The sequence below is a fragment of the Somniosus microcephalus genome, chromosome 20 (genome assembly GCF_052327205.1).
Source record: "Somniosus microcephalus isolate GS21.2 chromosome 20, FLI_Smic_1.0, whole genome shotgun sequence".
In the NCBI taxonomy this organism is placed as follows: domain Eukaryota; kingdom Metazoa; phylum Chordata; class Chondrichthyes; order Squaliformes; family Somniosidae; genus Somniosus; species Somniosus microcephalus.
Window position 1 is genome coordinate 15433833 of NC_141006.1, and position 18227 is coordinate 15452059.

At 43.4% G+C, this 18227-nt stretch overlaps 1 protein-coding gene across 10 annotated transcripts in view; it reads right to left on the minus strand.

Annotated features, from left to right (window-relative positions):
• LOC147103064 (adhesion G protein-coupled receptor B2-like) overlaps positions 1–18227 on the minus strand; it is a 1231153-nt gene that overhangs the window by 471302 nt on the left and 741624 nt on the right. For all 10 annotated transcript variants that reach the window (XR_015072890.1, XM_085962346.1, XM_085962351.1 and 7 more), the window contains one exon: positions 13320–13395. Coding sequence is in view for 9 of the 10 variants with exons in the window: in XM_085962346.1 (XP_085818472.1) it covers positions 13320–13395 (76 nt within the window). In the remaining variant the exon portion in view is untranslated. The remainder of the gene's footprint in view (positions 1–13319; positions 13396–18227) is intronic.

Below are 18227 nucleotides of genomic sequence, written 5' to 3' on the forward strand. Positions count from 1 at the left end.
AAGTGGCCGAACAAGCTATCCAGTTTAGCCCAATTATGGTTGGACAATAAATGCGGCTTTCCTGGGATCACCCATATCCCAAGAATAGGAAAGAGATTAAAACAGTGTGAATTGAACTGAATTGCCTCTAAGCACATAGGATTACATAGGATATATGGCACAGAAACAGGCCATTCAGCCCAGCCAGTCCATGCCGGCATTTATGCTCCACTCGAGCCGCCTCCCGTCTTTCCTCATCTAAATCTATCAGCATGACCCTCTATTCCCTTCTCCCTCATATGCTTGTCTAGCCTCCCCTTAAATACATCTATACTTTTCGCTTCAACCACTCCCTGTGGTAGCGAGTTCCACATTCTCACCACCTTTTGGGTAAAGAAACACAGTTGCAATGCACGTTAATATAGGGAAACACAGCAACAAATTTGCACACAAGTTCCCACAAACAGCCACGAGATAATGATCTGATAATCTGTTTTAGTGGTTTTGGTTGAGCGATAAATATTGGCCAGGACACCAGGGAGAAATCCCTTGCTCTTCTTTGAATAGTGCCATGAGATCTTTTATGTCCACCTGAGACAGCGGACGTGGCTTCGACTTAACGTCTCATCCAAAAGACGGCACCTCCGACAGTAGAACAATCCCTCAGTACTGCACTGAAGTGTCAGCCTGGATTATGTGCTCAAGTCTCTGGAGTGGGACTTCAGAAGACAGAAAGAGATGAGGGAATGAGAAAGATAGAGAAGGAGGCCTGAAGTGGGATAAAGATCAGGAGAAAGACAGACAGATTGCAGGGAAATACTAAACATCAGCTTAGAGATAAGCTAAGAAAAATATAGACAGAATGTGGGAAAAACAGTGACACAGATGGGTCAGAGCGACAGAATGAGGGACAAAAATTGCTGGGTGTGAGTGCTCACTGTGAGCAATGACATAGGAGATCTAGTATTAAAAAGCAATTAATGCCATTTCTCTCAGAATTTCCATGGCATTTTGCAACAAGGATATTTTATGAAATGAGAATGCTGTATAAGTCAGCCCTGTTTTATTTCTGATTTGATTATCCCCATATCTGAACAATTTTCTTTCATTACCAATCTTTCCTTATTACAAGTAATTCATTGCGTGAAATGCATTGAGATGTTTCAACAATGTTCCTTTCTATACCTGTACTTGATAAATTCGAAATGTGAATGGTATTCACCGAATAGTAATTCTTTAATCCCATTTGTTCTCTGCTCGTTAAACAGCATCACCACTGTGCTCGCTAACCTAACTTGGCTCCGGTTGAGCAATGTCTCAATTTCAAAATTCTTATCCTTGTTTTCAAATCCCTCGCCCCACCCTATTTCTGTAAGCTCCTCCAGCTCTACAACCCACCGAGATCTCTGCGCTGCTCCAATTCTTGCCTCTCGAGCATCCCCGATTTTATTCGCTCCACCATTGGCGGCCATGCCTCGGCCCTAAGCTCTGGAATTCCCTCCCTAAACCTCTCTGCCTCTCTACCTCCCTTTCCTCCTTTAAGACAGTCCTTAAAACCTACCTCTTTAAACAAGCATCTGCCCTAATATCGCCGTATGTGGCTCGGTGTCAAATTCTGTTTGATAACGCTCCTGTGAAGCACCTTGGGGCATTTTACTACGTCAAAGGAGCTATATAAATGCAAGTTGTTATTGTTGCATAGATGCTACTTAATAATTTTTACATCTCTCTCTCTTTCTCTCTGTGTTCTAAAAGTCTGAACCAGCTTAGCTTTTAAGACTTAAGCTGGAGAAGATGAGCCCATGCTTATAAAGAAAGGAAGTTACATCTTTATTTTTCCATTGCCTGATGAGTGTGGAAATACATATTCTCATTGTGGAAACTGAAAACTGTTCATTCAAGTACTTTATATTTAAATAAACCAGTTGATGATCTGAAGCTTTGCCTCACCTGATAAATGTTTATTTAGTCTGCTTTTATAAGTATCCGGTGTACAGAGTAAGGGTCCTCGGTTAATATCCTGGGGTTCTGCTGTGGTTTATCTAGATGTCGGGCAGTAAAGGGTGCACTCTGGATCATAGGGAATGCAAGGTCTACTTATGGTAGTGACTGGTGACACTGAATTATGACACCTGTGCACTGTTGAGCTGTTTAACGTTTAAAGTCCTGGTGAATAGAGCATATTGTTTAATATACAGTGTTACATAGAAACAGAGAAACATAGAAGGTAGGAACAGGAGTAGGCCATTCGGCCCCTCGAGCCTGTTCCGCCATTTAATGAGATCATGGCTGATCATCCAAATTCAGTACCCTGTCCCTGCCTTCTCTCCATATCCCTTGATCCTTTTAGCCTTAAGAAATATATCTAACTCCTTCTTGAATATATTTAATAAGTTGGCCTCAACTGCCTTCTGTGGTAGAGAATTCCACAGGTTCACCACTCTCTGGGTGAAGAAATTCCTCCTCATCTCAGTCCTAAATGGCTTACCCCTTATCCTTAGACTGTGATGCCTGGTTCTGGACTCCCCTGCCATCGGGAACATCCTTCCTGCATCTAGTCTGTCTAGTCCTGTTAGAATTTTATAAGTTTCAATGAGATCCCCTCTCATTCTTCTAAACTTCAGCGAATATAAGCCTAATCGACCCAATCTCTCTTCATACGTCATTCTTGCCATCCCAGGTATCAGTCTGGTGAATCTTCGCTGCACTCCCTCCATGGCAAGAACATCCTTCCTCAGATAAGGCGACCAAAACTGCACACAATACTCAAGGTGTGGTCTCACCAAGGCCCTGTACAACTGCAGCAAGACATCCTTGCTCCTGTACTCGAATCCTCTCACTATGAAGGCCAACATATCATTTGCCTTTTTAACCGCCTGCTGCGCCTGCATGCTTACCTTCAGCGACTGGTGCACAAGGACACCCAGGTCTCGTTGCACTTCCCCTTCTTCCAATCTATTGCCATTCAGATAACAATCTGTCTTCCTGTTTTTGCCACCAAAGTGGATAACCTCACATTTATCCACATTATACTGCATCTTCCATGCATCTGCCCAATCACCCAACCTGTCCAAATCATACTGGAGTTTCTCTGCATCCTCCTCACAGCACACACGCCCATCCAGCTTTGTGTCGTCTGCAAACTTGAAGATATTACAACTAGTTCCCCTTGTCTAGATCATTAATACATATTGTGAATAGTTGGGGTCCTAGCACTGATCCCTGCGGTACCCCACTAGTCACTGCCTGCCATTCGGAAAAAGACCCATTTATTCCAACTCTTTGCTTCCTGTCTGCCAACCAGTTCTCTATCCAAGTCAGTATCTTACCCCCAATCCCATGTGGTTTAACTTCGCACTACAATTTCTTATGCGTGACGTTATCGAAAGCCTTCTGAAAGTCCAAATACACCACATCCACTGGTTCTCCCTTATCTATTCTACCAGTTACATCCTCAAAAAATTCCAGTAGATTAGTCAAGCATGATTTACCTTTTGTAAATCCATGTTGACTTTGTCCGATCCTGTCACTGTTTTCCAAGTGCTCTGCTATTACATCTTTTATAATGGACTCTAGCATTTTCCCCACTACCAATGTCTGGCTTACTGGTCTATAATTCACCATTTTCTCTCTACCACCTTTTTTAAATAGTGGGGTTACATTAGCTACCCTCCAATCCATGGGAACTATTCCAGAGTCTATAGCATTTTGGAGGATGACCAGCAATGCATCTACTATTTCTAGGGCCAGTTCCTTAAGTACCCTAGGATGTAGATTATCAGGCCCTGGGGATTTGTCAGCCTGCAATGCCGTCAATTTCCCTAACACCATTTCCCTACAAATACTGATTTCATTCAATTCCTCCCTCACATTAGACCCTATGTTCCCCGACATCTCTGGAAGGTTATTTGTGTCCTCCTTTGTGAAGACAGAACCAAAGTATGTATTTAATTGGTCTGCCATTTCTTTGTTCCCCATTATAAATTCCCCTGATTTTGACCGCAAGGGACCTATGCTTGACTTCACCAATCTTTTTCTCTTCACACATCTATACAAGCTTTTACAGTCAGTTTTTATGTTTCCTGCAAGCTTATTCTCATATTCTATTTTCCCCCTCTTAATTAATCCTTTTGTCCTCCTTTGCTGAATCGTAAACTGCTCCCAATCCTCAGGTTTGCTGCTTTTTCTGGCCAATTTATATATCCTCTCCTTGGATCTTATGCTATCCCTAATTTCCCTTGTTAGCCACGGTTGAGTCACCTTTCTTGTTTTATTTTTATGCCAAACAGGGATGAACAAATTCTGTAGTTCATCCATGTGATCTTTAAATGTTTGCCATTGCCTATCCACCGTCAACCCTTTAAGTAACGTTCGCCAATCCATCCTAGCCAACTCGCGCCTCATACTATCATAGTTTCCTTTATTCCTTTACATTCAACAATGTGCTCCATTCACCAGTACATTAAAAGCTAAGCTGCATATTAGGGAGGAGAGTCTTTATGACTACTTTGCTGCCATATATTTGTCAGTAGAATGGGGGTAATGTTAACAAAACCTGCCCGGCAGGAAACTGATGGGATCAGATCAGTGTCCATTTTACACCCCGTTAATTTTACTTTCCACTGGAAGAAAGAAAAACAGAGTTTTGAAACAGGATGACTGTGAGGGCAGTCAGATTTTTCAGAAGGGAAAGCTGAGAGGGACATTGTTGATAGGAAGAGGTTAGAAATGATGGAGGATGTCCCAATTTTAACTGCAGGTAGATTCCTTGCCAGGCCTGAGTTAAAATACAATGATGTCATTGGTTCGCAACATGCACATGTAAAGAAGGACTCGGGTGCGTGTCCTTGCTGCTCGCGCAGGAGAGCAGGTTAAAATTGCAGATGATGTGATCATGCCTGTTTTCGGACAGGTAAGAGCCAGGGTGATTTTAACTGCCCACCTGCCAGGTTTCTGCTGAGCGAGTAGGGTTAAAATCATCCCCAAGCGGTTAAATCAAGTAAGACCATCCATTGGTGTGGGAAAATGTGGAATTTTCTTTATTTTGTACCACTACATGAAGATAAGTACTACTGTTTGAATGATCTGATTGTATGTGTAGTCACTGTGAAGTAAAGGAGCTTAATGATTCATATCAAGCCTTGCCTTATCAAGAGTTTACTTGCTCCTCTTTTAGGGGGGTTACAGAAAGTGCAGTTCAAGTCACATGAGAATAATATTATTATATTTCCCAGGTTATGCTATTGTACAAATAGATAAGGGCATTGTGGGTCAACTCCCATAAAAAGAAAGATGCTCAGCTCCCTTATGGGTGTAACTGATGCCATTGCACTGACAAGGTATCTACAGCAGATCCAAATTCATAGCAAGCTATCATCACAGTTTGTTGTAGCCATTACTTTTCTCAATGTCAACTGGTTGAATTCTCAAATTATGTATCCTGTTCGCTGTGTACTAAGCTGCCTAGTTTGGAAAGGGGGGTTGGCCAGCATATTAGAAAATATTTATTGTAAGGGAAAGGCAACGCAAGAGACGGTTGGGAAAAATCCTGAAACTTGAAAGAAGGAATGCTTCATTTAACCATCAATTTTTTTGCAGCTTTCAAGGAAAAGAAAATTCACATCAAAATCTTGTAAACTGGCTACCCTGATTATGTGGAGCAGAATGGTTCTCTGTTCTGCTAATAGCAATAATTAAATCAAACAATTACATTCCCTGTGCTCTTCTGTTGAAATACTTAGGAAGCAGTGTAATCTTTCTGCCTTCACCAATTTGAACATGCGACAGATTTTGGAGCTTGGGGATATAATTTGGTACTTCAGGTCTGAAGCTAGCAGTGAGAATCCGTTTGTCACCAATCTTGTTCAAGGTGGCCTAACTCTATATTCACATAGCTACAATTCTTACATTCATATATAAGGGGATCATTTTATTTCATTTTTTTTATAAATTAACGGACTGGATTTTTACTCGGAGGCAGGGAGGGTCGGCTTGAGGTCGGGCACCTGCTGAATTTAAAGACAGGACCTGATTAACATTTGTTGTCTTTGTTTCCCAGCCGCAGACAGCCAGATTGAGGGACTAGCTGGCTGTTGGATGGGTAGGCCTTCGGCATCAGACTGCAGCCAGGGAGCAGAGAGGAGGGGTGCGGGGGGGTTGGAGAGCGGAGGCTGGGGTGGGGTGGGAGGAGTCGGAGATCGGAGGCCTGAGGGATCAGAGGCCAGGGGTGTGGGGTTCAGAGATAGGAGGCCTGAGGGTTCGGAGGCCGGGGGTTTGGGGTGGGGGGCGCTGGGGTTCGGAGATTGAAGGCCTGAGGGATCGGAGGCGGGGGGAGGATGGGGTTGGGGAGGCCGGGCAGCAGGGGGAGAAGTCAGAGATCAGAGGCCTGAGGGATCGGAGGCCTGGAGGATCGGAGGCTGAGTGGGGGTGAGTGAGAGACTGGAGGCCTCGGGCGTAAGATTGGCGGCTTCAGGCCGGGGGGGCAAGATCGGAGGCCTAGAGGTTGACATCGGAGGTCTCTGGGTTACATTGGAGGGCTTGTGGGGGAGGTCGGGCAGAGATCAGAAGGGCCGGGGGGGGCGTGTCCAATCGCGGGGTTTGGCGAGGCAGGTAAGTGGAAAGGAACTTGTCTCCTGGATCCAGCAGTTCTCCCCTCCCTTTAACCTGCGGGTTTACCGAGGCCCGGGAAACTTGGCTGGTCAGAGTTAAATTTGAAATGGTTGATTATTATGAGGCACGCAGCCTCATTATAATATTTAAATTAACACTTTAACCTTCCACCCGACTCAACCTGCCCGTTTTTTGGGCCTACATTTCAGTTATTAAAAAAGATTAAGATCAGCTTTTAAAAACTGCATGATTTCAATTCATTAAAAGCTGTAAACTATTTATTTGAACTGCCAACCAAAGTTTTAGTTTATTTATTCTCATTGTGATCTACAACATTAATATGTGCAATTCTGGTAAAATAAATCTCAGCAGTATAAATAAAGGAGGTTGGAGTGCAGTTTGTCACCGAGTGCAGCTTGGCACAGAGTGAACAACTTGGGAGTTTGGTAAGTGTGGGAGTTTGGTGAAGGAGGTGCTGCTTTGCCTTGCTTTTCCTAACTTCTCCCGCAGAGTGGTGGCAGAACTGAGTGGGAGCAAACCAAGGCCTGAGAGCAGGGATAAAAGCAGCAGCAGTCCTGCAACTACAAGAGAAAACTACAGTGTGACATCACAGGTAAGGCAGGTAAGTGATTGGTAGTGACTGTGGGCTAAGTTTTAAGTTAACATATAGCATATGACTAAATTTTAAAAGCTAAACTTAATTTTGGTTAATTTAACAAACTAAACGAGGTAAGTAATTTGATTAACACTAAACTAATTAATTAAATAAATAAATAAAATAATGGGAGAACAGGAGATGTGTTGCTGCTGCAACATGTGGGAGCTTGTGGACATTTTTCTCCAGAGTGACTACATCTGCGGTAAGTGCGGCTCTAGGAACTTCGGCTCCGAGTTGAGGAGCTGGAGTCTGAACTGCAGACCTTGCGAGACATCAGGGAGGGAGAAAGTTACCTGGCTCCTTTGCTCCAGGAGGCAGCCACACCATTTAGATTAAATACTTTAGAATTGACATGTGGTCAGGAAGGTGTGACTACGAGTGAGGCAGGTACGGGGATGCAGGAGGTAGTATTACAGGAGCCTCAGTCCCTGCATTGTCCAATAGATTCGAGGTTCTTGAAACCCTTGTGGACAATTACGGGGACTGCGGGGAGGACGAGCAAACTGACCACGACACTGTGGTACAGGAAGCCGTTCAAGTGGGGGGAGTAAAAAGGAAGGTGGTGGTAGTAGGCGACAGTATAGTCAGGGGGATAGACACTGTTCTCTGCCGCCAGGTGCGTGAGTCCCGAAGGCTATGTTGCCTACCTGGTGCCAGGGTAAAGGACATCTCCTCCGGGCTGGAGAAGAACTTGGATTGGGATGGGGAGTATTCAGTTGTTGCGGTCCACGTAGGTACCTATGACATAGGTAGGACTAAGAAAGAGGTTCTGTTGAGAGAGTTTGAGCAGCTAGGGACTAAATTAAAAAGCAGAACCACAAAGGTAATAATCTCTGAATTATTACCTGAGCCACGAGCAAATTGGCATAAGGTCAATAGGATCAGGGAGATGAATGTGTGTCTCAAAGATTGGTGTGGGAGGTGGATTTCGATTCGTGGGGCACTGGCACCAGTACTGGGGAAAGAGAGAGCTGTTCTGTTGGGACGGATTACACCTAAACCAAGCTGGGACCAGAGTTCTAGCAAATCGAATAACTAGGGAGGTAGATAGGGCTTTAAACTAAATAAGCGGGTGGGGGGGGGGGTTCCCGGTGGAGAGAAATCTAAAATGCTAAAGAGAACAGACAAGGAAGCAGTGCAGGAAAGTGATTGGGCTAAGGATAACCAGGTTGTGTCAGGAAGGGACACAGCGTACAAACAAAAGAGTGCACTAACAAATAGGGTCCAGATAAGAAAAAATGGTAAGACAAATAGGGCCATGGTACAAAAAATGTTAAGATGTCTAAAAATGTTAAAAAGATAAATCTAAAGGCACTGTATCTGAATGCACAAAGCATTCGTAATAAGGTAGATGAATTAACAGCGCAAATAGATGAAAACGGATACAATATAATTGTGATTACAGAGACATGGCTGCAGGGTGACCAAGGCTATGAGCTGAATATCCAAGGATATTCAATATTTAGGAAGAACAGGCAAAAAGGAAGAGAAGGTGGGGTGGCATTGTTAGTAAAGGATGAAATCAGAGCAATAGTGAGAAAGGATATTGGCTCAGAAAATCAAGATGTAGAATAAGTCTGGGTGGGGCTAAGAAGCACCAAGGGGCAGAAAACATTGGTGGGAGTTGTATATAGGCCTCCAAACAGTAGTGGTAATGTAGGGGATGGCATCAAACAGGAAATTAGTGATGCATGTAAAAAGGGTACTACAGTAATCATGGGTGACTTTAATCTACATATAGACTGGCCAAACCAAATTAGCAATAATACTGTGGAGGATGAGTTCCTGGAGTGTGTACGAGATGGTATTTTAGATCAGTACATGGAGGAGCCAAATAGGGAACAGGCTATCCTAGATTGGGTATTGTGCAATGAGAAGAGGTTAATTAATAATCTTGTTGTGCGGGCTCCTTTAGGGAAGAGTGACCATAACATGTTGGAATTCTTCATTAAGATGGCAAGTGAAGTAGTCCAATCAGAAACTAGGGTCCTAAATATAAACAAAGGAAACTACGAAGGTATGAGGAGGGAGTTGGCTATGATAGATTGGGGAGCTTCATTAAAAGGCATGACGGTGGATAGGCAATGGCTAACATTTAAGGAACAAATTCATGAATTGCAACAGTTATACATTCCTTTTGGGCGCAAAAACACAAAAGGAAAAGCGGCCCAACCATGGCTAACAAAAGAAATTAAGGGTAGTATTAGATCCAGAGAGGAGTCATATAAAGTTGCCAGAAAAAGTAGCAAGCCTGAGGATTGGGGGCAGTTTAGAATTCAGCAAAAAAGGACCAAGAGATTGATTAAGAGGGGAAAAATAGAGTATGAGAGTAAACTTGCAATGAACATAAAGGCGGACTGTTAAAAAGCTTCTACAAGTATGTAAAAATAAAATGATTAGTGAAGACAAATGTAGGTCCCTTACAGTCAGAAACGGGAGAATTTATAATGGGGAACAAGGATATGGCATAGCAATTAAACAAATACTTTGGTTCTGTCTTTACGGTAGAGGACACAAATAACTTCCCAGAAATGCTAAGGCACCAAGGGTCTAGTGAGGAGGAGGAATTAAAGGAAATTAGTATTAGTAAAAAAATAGTGCTGGAGAAATTAATGGGACTGAAAGCTGATAAATCCCCAGGGCCTGATAATCTGCATCCCAGAGTACTAAAAGAGGTAGCCATGGAAATAGTGGATGCATTGGTTCTCATCTCCCAAAATTCCATAGATTATGGAACAGTTGCTGTAGATTGGAGGGTGGCAAATGTAACCCCACTATTTAAAAAAGGAGAGAAAGAGAAAACAGGGAACTACAGACCGGTTAGCCTAACATCAGTATAGGGAAAATGCTAGTCTATTATAAAGGATGTAATAACAGGACACTTAGAAAATATCAATGGGATTAGACAAAGTCAACATAGATTTATGAAAGGGAAATCATGTTTGACAAACCTACTGGAGTTTTTTGAGGATGTAACTGGTAGAATAGATAAGGGAGAACCAATGGATTTGGTGTATTTGGATTTTCAGAAGGCCTTTGATAAAGTCCCACATAAGAGGTTAGTGTGCAAAATTAAAGCACAAGGGATTGGGCTAATATACTGACATGGATTGAAAATTGATTAACAGACAGGAAACAGAGAGTAGGAATAAATGGGTCTTTTTCGGGGTGCCAGGTGGTGACTAGTGGGGTACCGTAGGGATCAGTGCTTGGGTCCCAGCTATTCACAATGTATATCAATGATTTGGATGAGGAAACCAAAAGTAATTTTTCCAAGTTTGCTGACAACACAAAACTAGGTGGGATTGTGAGTTGTGAGGAGGATGCAGAGGCTTCAAGGCGATTTAGACACGTTGAGTGACTGGGCAAATACACGGCAGATGCAGTATAATGTGGATAAATGTGAAGTTATCCACTTCGGTAGGAAAAACAGAAAGGCAGAGTATTATTTAAATGGTGATAGATCGGGAAATGTTGATGTACAAAGTGACCTGGGTGTCCTTGTACACCAGTCACGGAAAGCAAACATGCAGGTGCAGCAAGCAGTTAGGAAGGCAAATGGTATGTTGGCCTTCATTGCAAGAGGATTTGAGTACAGGAGCAAGGATATCTTACTACAGTTATACAGGGCCTTGGTGAGACCACACCTGGAGTACTGTGTGCAGTTTTGGTCTCCTTACCTAAGAAAGGATATACTTGCCATAGAGGGAGTGCAGCGAAGGTTCACCAGACTGATTCCTGGGATGGCAGGACTGTTGTATGAGGAGAGATTGGGTCGACTAGGCCTGTATTCACCAGAGTTTAGAAGAATGAGAGGGGATCTCAATGAAACGTATAAAATTCTGACAGGGCTAGACAGACTGGATACAGGGAGGATGTTTCCCCTGGCTGCGGGTTCTAGAAGAAGGGGTCACAGTTTCAGGATACGGGGTAGGATATTTAGGGCTGAGATGAGGAGAAATTTTTTCACTCAGAGGGTGGTGAACCTATGGAATTCTCTACCACAGAAGGCTGTGGTGGACAAGTCACCGAATATATTTAAAAAGGAAATAGATTTCTAGACGCAAAAGTCGTCAAGGGTATGGGGAGAGTGCGGGAATATGGTATTGAGATAGAGGATCAGCCATGATCATATTGAATGGCGGAGCTAGCTCAAAGGGCTGAATGGCCTACTCCTGCTCCTATTTTTCCATGTTTCTATGTTTTTAAATGAATCAAAATGAATAAGAGGTAGGAAGCTGCATAAACATAGATGAGTCGGAAATTTTGGGGGTTGGTTAGGGCAGAAAAGCACCGCACTCCCAGCATCTACAGTAAGCTTTCGGGAAGTGTCCGAGGGTGTTCTGAAGCTATCTTGGGAATTTTACCCAGTGCAGCACCCGATAGGCGCAGGGGAACCTACACCAGTTGTGAGCTGCTGCAGTTTCTGTACTGGGTGTTAGAAGGTCCAATATTGAAAGAAATGTAATTGATTCTGGAAGGCATCAATTAACTTTTGAATATTGGCCCTTTGTACCCTTAGGGGCATTACAATACATTTTGTGGTTTTATTTCTTTGGCACTTCATCAGCCTCGGGTTCCTATGTTGGGGTGGTTGGGGGCTCCTCCAACTACTACCGGGTCATCAGGATGGCCATCTCTATTGTGCCTCTACAAGCATGGGCCATTTGCCTTGACTATGAAAATGAGCGGTCCCTGGGATTTGGGACAGGTTCATTGTCAGGTCTCAGTGCATGGCAGGACTCTAGGAATTTTTGGCTCTGGTGCTTGATAAAAGGATATTAAAAATAAATACATAAAATAAATTAAATGCAGCTCGGATATACCTTTCTTTAACATGCAATTGAATGGTACTGATATAGCGTGGGTAAATTAACTTGACATATTGGGAACGGGGGGAGACATATCAAAGATTGCTCAACCTTTGATTAATCTTTAGTGACCAGCTTGTTCTTAAGAATACCTTACAATAAATAAACCATTGTATAATTAGAGCACTACAGGAGAGCAGAAGGAAATACCTGCATTTACATAGCACCATAACATGTTGAAGCATCTTATCACAAAATAAATTACTTTATTTGGAGTGAAGTAGTTGTTATGCAGGTACATGTGCAATGCCCAATGGGCTTGACTGGTTGGGAAACATTCATGGCTTTATTAGTTTGTGTTATGTGGTCAGTTCCACTTCCTGTTTAAATGTCAGCTTACGCTAGCATACTCATGTGGTATTCTTTATCTGCTTTCTCTTCTTGCAAGCACAGGAGAAAACTAACAAGGCTTGAAAACTCCACTTGGCATCAAGCCCAGAGGAACTTTCCAGTTTTAATGACACTGAAATAGAAATCAAATTGCCAGCTTGAAAGAAACATCAGTGTATTTTCCACATGATCTCCAATATTCTAGCCTTTCTATCTTTATCTCTATCTCCAGTCTGTTTATCCCTCTACCTCTAGTCTGCCTGTCTCTCAATCTCCAATGTTTTATCCTGCTATTTTCAGTCTGTTTTTCTCTATATCTCCAGTCTCTCCCTTCTATCTCTAGTCTGTTTATCTATCTACCTCCATGCCCTCAGTGTATAACTCTCTCCAGCTAAAATCCTTCTTTGTTTCTTCTCTGCTTTCCTGTAGTACCTGTTCCTCTGTGACCTGTTACGACTCTTGCTAATCTCTGACTCCTCATTTAACGGTAAGAGTAGCTTGTTCTTGTTAAAGCTCAAATCAAAAGTAAATTTAGGAGCACTTAAAATATTCCACTCCAAAAACAACAGATAGATTGTCAATATTTCTCCAGCACTCATAACCTCCATCACACCATCCATGTGGTCTAGGAACTGGAGGCATTTTAGATACTGTCACACGTAATGTATATTTGTTTAAAGATTGTACAGTATAAACACGTGGTACATGCTGACCATTGCTGATATCTGACCAACCTCTCTGTTAGTGATACTGGAATTAACTAGTCAAATGCTCAGCCTTATGTGTGGGGATGTTTATCTGTTGCGACTGTTGGCCAGGATGTATCTTTGAATCATCCAATGGTTCACAGAATGAAGACACTACCCACTTACTTTGTAACAGGTAAAAGGAGACCCAGTGTCCGGTACAGCACAGCTCCGATGACATAATAGGCTGAGTCATCTGTTTCTGAAATGCATTGAAAAACACCACGGGTGAGCCAATTACTTTCAGATTTTAAGTCTGAGGCATTAGGAAGTTGAAACTATTTCTTAAATACCTACCTCAATGCAATGGAACATTTCTGAACCACACATTTAGACAAGGATCATTTATATTTTGATCAAAGTATTTGAAAATACAATAGGTATTCCCATTAGCAAAAGGAGCAGTAAGGACATAGGTGATTAAATATTCTGTGTAACACTATTGAGACCATGGGAAATCCATCCATAGGATACAACTAGTCAGATTTGCAGCATGAAATTGATTTGCCCTTGGGGAGGGTGTTCAGGGAGAAAGTTCAGGATCTTCAATCCTAAACTCTTAATCACTTCCCTCAGGAGGTCAAACATATTCAGGAAAGCCCAAAACTGTTCAAAATGTCAATATGCGACATGCTGGAAGTTCAAAAAAGTACTCACCATCTTTCCCATACTCTAAATCCTATTAAAAATTGAAAATATGTTTGTGAAATTTGGCTGTATTCAAGATGAAGTACAACAATTATAGGGAATGAAATAGTTTTCAACTTTTCAATTTCACCCAAAGGCAGAACTGAGGACCACAATGGAAGGATATAGTATAGACCAGGTGCAGAGTAAAGTTCCCTTTACTATGCCCTAACAATTGCTCCCATATAAGAAAGAACTTGCGTTTATATAGCATGTTTCATGACCTCAGGACGACCCCAAAGCACTTGACAACTAATTAAGTACTTTTGAGGTGTAGTCACTATTGTAATGTAGGGAAACATGGCAGCCAGTTTGCACACAGCAAGGTCCCAAAAACAGCAATGAGATAAATAACCAAATAATCTGTTTTACTATGTTGGATGAGGGATAAATGTTGGCTGGAACTCACCTACTCTTAGAAAAATGTTATTGGACCTTTTACACCCACCTGAGAGGGCAGATAGGGCCTTGGTTTAACATCTCATCCAAAAGACAGTGTGGTGCCTTGGCACTGTACCGAAGTGCCAGTCTAGATTGCATGCTCTGGAGCGGGGCTTGAACCCATAACCCTCTGGGTTAGATGTGCAACATTAACAGCAAATCCACACCTCCCAGTACATACATACGAACATACATACTAATTAGGAGCAGGAGTAGGCCACTCAGCCCTTCGAGCCTGCTCCGCCATTCAATAAGATCATGGCTGATCCGATTACTCCACATTCCCACCTACCCCCGATAACTTTTCACCCCCTTGCTTTCCAAGAATCTATCTACCTCTGCCTTAAAAATATTCAAAGACTCTGCTTCCACCACCCTCTGAGGAAGAGAGTTCCAAAGACTCCAAAATTTCTCCTCATCTCTGTCTTAAATGGGCGACTCCTTATTTTTAAACAGTGACCCCTAGTTCTAGATTCTCCCACAAGAGTAAACATCCTCTTCACATCCACCCTGTCCAGACCCCTCAGGATCTTATATGTTTCAATCAAGTCACCTCTTACTCTTCTAAACTCCAGCGGATACAAGTCTAGCCTGTCCAACCTTTGCTCATAAGACAACCCGCCCATTCCAGGTATTAGTCTAGTAAACCTTCTCTGAACTGCTTCCAGTGCATTTACATCCTTCCTTAAATATAAACCAATACTGTACACAGTACGCCAGATGTGGTCTCACCAATGCCCTGTATAACTGAAGCATAACCTCCCTACTTTTGTATTCAATTCCCCTCGCAATAAACGTTAACATTCTATTAGCATTCCTAATTACTTGCTGTACCTGCATAATAACCTTTTGCAATTAATGCACTAGGACACCCAGATCCCTCTGCACCTCAGAGCTCTGCAATCTCTCACCATTTAGATAACATAAGAACGTAAGAACATAAGAAATAGGAGCAGGAGTAGGCCAATCGGCCCCTCGAGCCTGCTCCGCCATTCAATAAGATCATGGCTGATCTGATCCTAACCGCCAATCTACTATCACAGAACCATCTCCTGAATCTAACAGAATTAGACACACAAAATAGGAGCAGGATCAGGCTACACGGCCCGTGGGCCCGCTCCGCTACCCACAGGGCCATGACCGATCCGAACCTAGACTCATGTCCAAATTCCTGCCCGCTCCCCGTAACCCTTAATTCCCTTTACTTCTAGGAAACTGTCTATTTCTGTTTTAAATTTATGTAATGATGTAGCTTCTACAGCTTTTTGGGGCAGCATATTCCATGGACCTACCACCCTCTGAGTGAAGTAGTTCCTCCTCATCTCAGTTTTGAAAGAGCAGCCCCTTATTCTAAGACTATGCCCCCTAGTTCTAGTTTCACCCATCATCGGGAACATCTTCCCCGCATCCACCCGATCCAACCCCTTCACAATCTTATATGTTTCAATAAGATCGCCTCTCATTCTTCTGAACTCCAATGAGTAGAGTCCCAATCTACTCAACCTCTCCTCATATGTCCATCCCCTCATCCCCGGGATTAACCGAGTGAACCTTCTTTGTACTGACTCGAGAGCAAGTATGTCTTTTCTTAAGTATGGACACCAAAACTGTATGCAGTATTCCAGGTGCGGTCTCACCAATACCTTGTACAACTGAAGCAATACCTCCCTATTTTTATATTCTATCCCCCTAGCAATGAAAGCCAACATTCCATTGGCCTTCTTAATCACTTGCTGCACCTGCATACTAACCTTTTGAGTTTCGTGCACCAGGACCCCCAGATCCCTTTGTACTTCAGTACTTTCCAGTTTCTTGCCATTAAGATAATATGCTTCTTTTTTATTCTTCCTGCCAAAATGGACAACTTCACATTTTCCCACATTATACTCCATTTGCCAGATCTTTGTCCACTCACTTAACCTATCTATATCCCTTTGTAGCCTCCTTATGTCCTCTTCACAACTTACTTTCCTACCAATCTTTGTGTCATCAGAAAATTTAGCAACCATACCTTCAGTCCCTTCATCCAAGTCATTTATATAAATTGTAAAAAGTTGAGGCCCCAGCACTGATCCCTGTGGCACACCAGTTGTTACATCTTGCCAATAAGAAAATGACCCATTTATGCCTACTCTCTGTTTCCTGTTAGCTAGCCAATCTTCTATCCATGCCAATATGTTACCCCCTACACCATGAGCTTTTATTTTCCGCAATAACACCAGCATCTATTAATTGTGACCGCCCCGATAGCTTTTCATTTCATACTTTCCAGCAAGCGGAGAGAAGAGAGTTTTATCTTACTAGCCTAGGTTGTATTTGGACTCAGATTCCAAAAGTGAAAGGACATTGCACCAATCAATTGTGCCATTCTGTCTCACTTAGTTTCGAAAATAATATCTCCACATTGGAATAGCTTTTCATGTACTTTATGAAGGAAACTGGCAGGGGGAGTGTATTTCTCAGCTTCATGGTCCCATCCTTTAATCCAACTACCTGCATTTGATCCCTTTATCCTTCAGAGAATACAGAGGAAAAAAGGGGTACTTTATTGCTTAAATGTATCACCCGTTTGTTTTTCTAAAGGCTCCTGGAGCTTAGATCACATATGCTTGGGTTTCAACCATCTCCCACCAGAGTTAGGGCAGATTACCGGCACAACCCCCATAGAATTTCAGGGCCAACATATATTTTTCTGCAAAGGCTGTGATTTACTGTAAATCTAACCTATAAGTAATTAATGTTTGTGAGTTCGCCTTAACTCTTGTTCCCTGGCAGAACAGGAGAGTAGCAATGACTGCAAGCCCATCCTGCGGCAGTTTTAGCCTGGTCCTCTCCTGAAGCAGCTCATTCATGGGAACCAGTTTTTATGGAAGGAGCAACTTTCATCCAGGTGGCCTTCCTTTGTATGCAAGCCTGGAGCATGAGTGATGGAAAACTATTTAACTATGTAAAGCATCACAGCTGTCGTCACTCACTGTCAACACACATTTTTCCTAGTAAGGTCACTAGACAGCACTTAATAGTGAGAATCTTGGCTGATCGTCTTCCTCTTTACAGCTGTCCTGTTTGAAAATGGCACGGACCAGGAATTAAGCCTCAGACCACCCTGATCCATGTGACTCTGTACCACACTGTACTGTACAATTTTTCGGTAAGCTCCTAAAATGGGGAGGGAGGAACATAGGGAGAAAAGCGCCCGAAAAGGTTAGTGCCCCCGCGCCCAAAACTGAATGGTAGTGCCCCAAGCAGGAGGCGGGGCGCTACTGGAAGCGCTCCCCCTTCCTCTTGGGGCACGCCAGTTCAATATCGCGGCGCAACGTGCCACAGCGCCACACGCACCGGCACGTAGCACCGCAGTACTGCAGGCCTCCCTCCCCTTATTAAAGGGGAGGGGCCTTGCGCAGCGCAAACCGGGGCCCTGCTGACCCACCAGGGAGCGGAGTGCCAACAAAAGAGCCCGGTACTCAAGAGGAGTGCCAGGCTGACAGATCGCAGATGGCACCCCACAGCAGGAGGGCAGAGGGGGCAGGTGGCCCACAAAAAAATGGCCGCCCGGCAACTCCCCTTTAAGTATCGCTGCCCCAGCAGCATGTACGCCCCCCTGACCCTGTCGGACATAGCGTCCGGCGGTACGTCAGGGGGCGCGACCTAGGTTTGTGACCAGCTAGCGGCACCGTGCCCGGGCGCTAGTTGCTTTGCGAGAGTGCTAACGGGAGGCGCAAAGTAACCGAGTTTTGCCCCCAGAGTCTTTCATTAATCAAGGCCGACAGGGACAAAAATGGAAACTCACACCGTACCTCATGACCGCACCCCACCTCTGCCCCCCCAAGCCAGCTGGAATTCAAATGATAATTCTGGTGATAGATGCCTGGAATTTCAAAAGGATTCTCCAGTGGAAGATCAGCA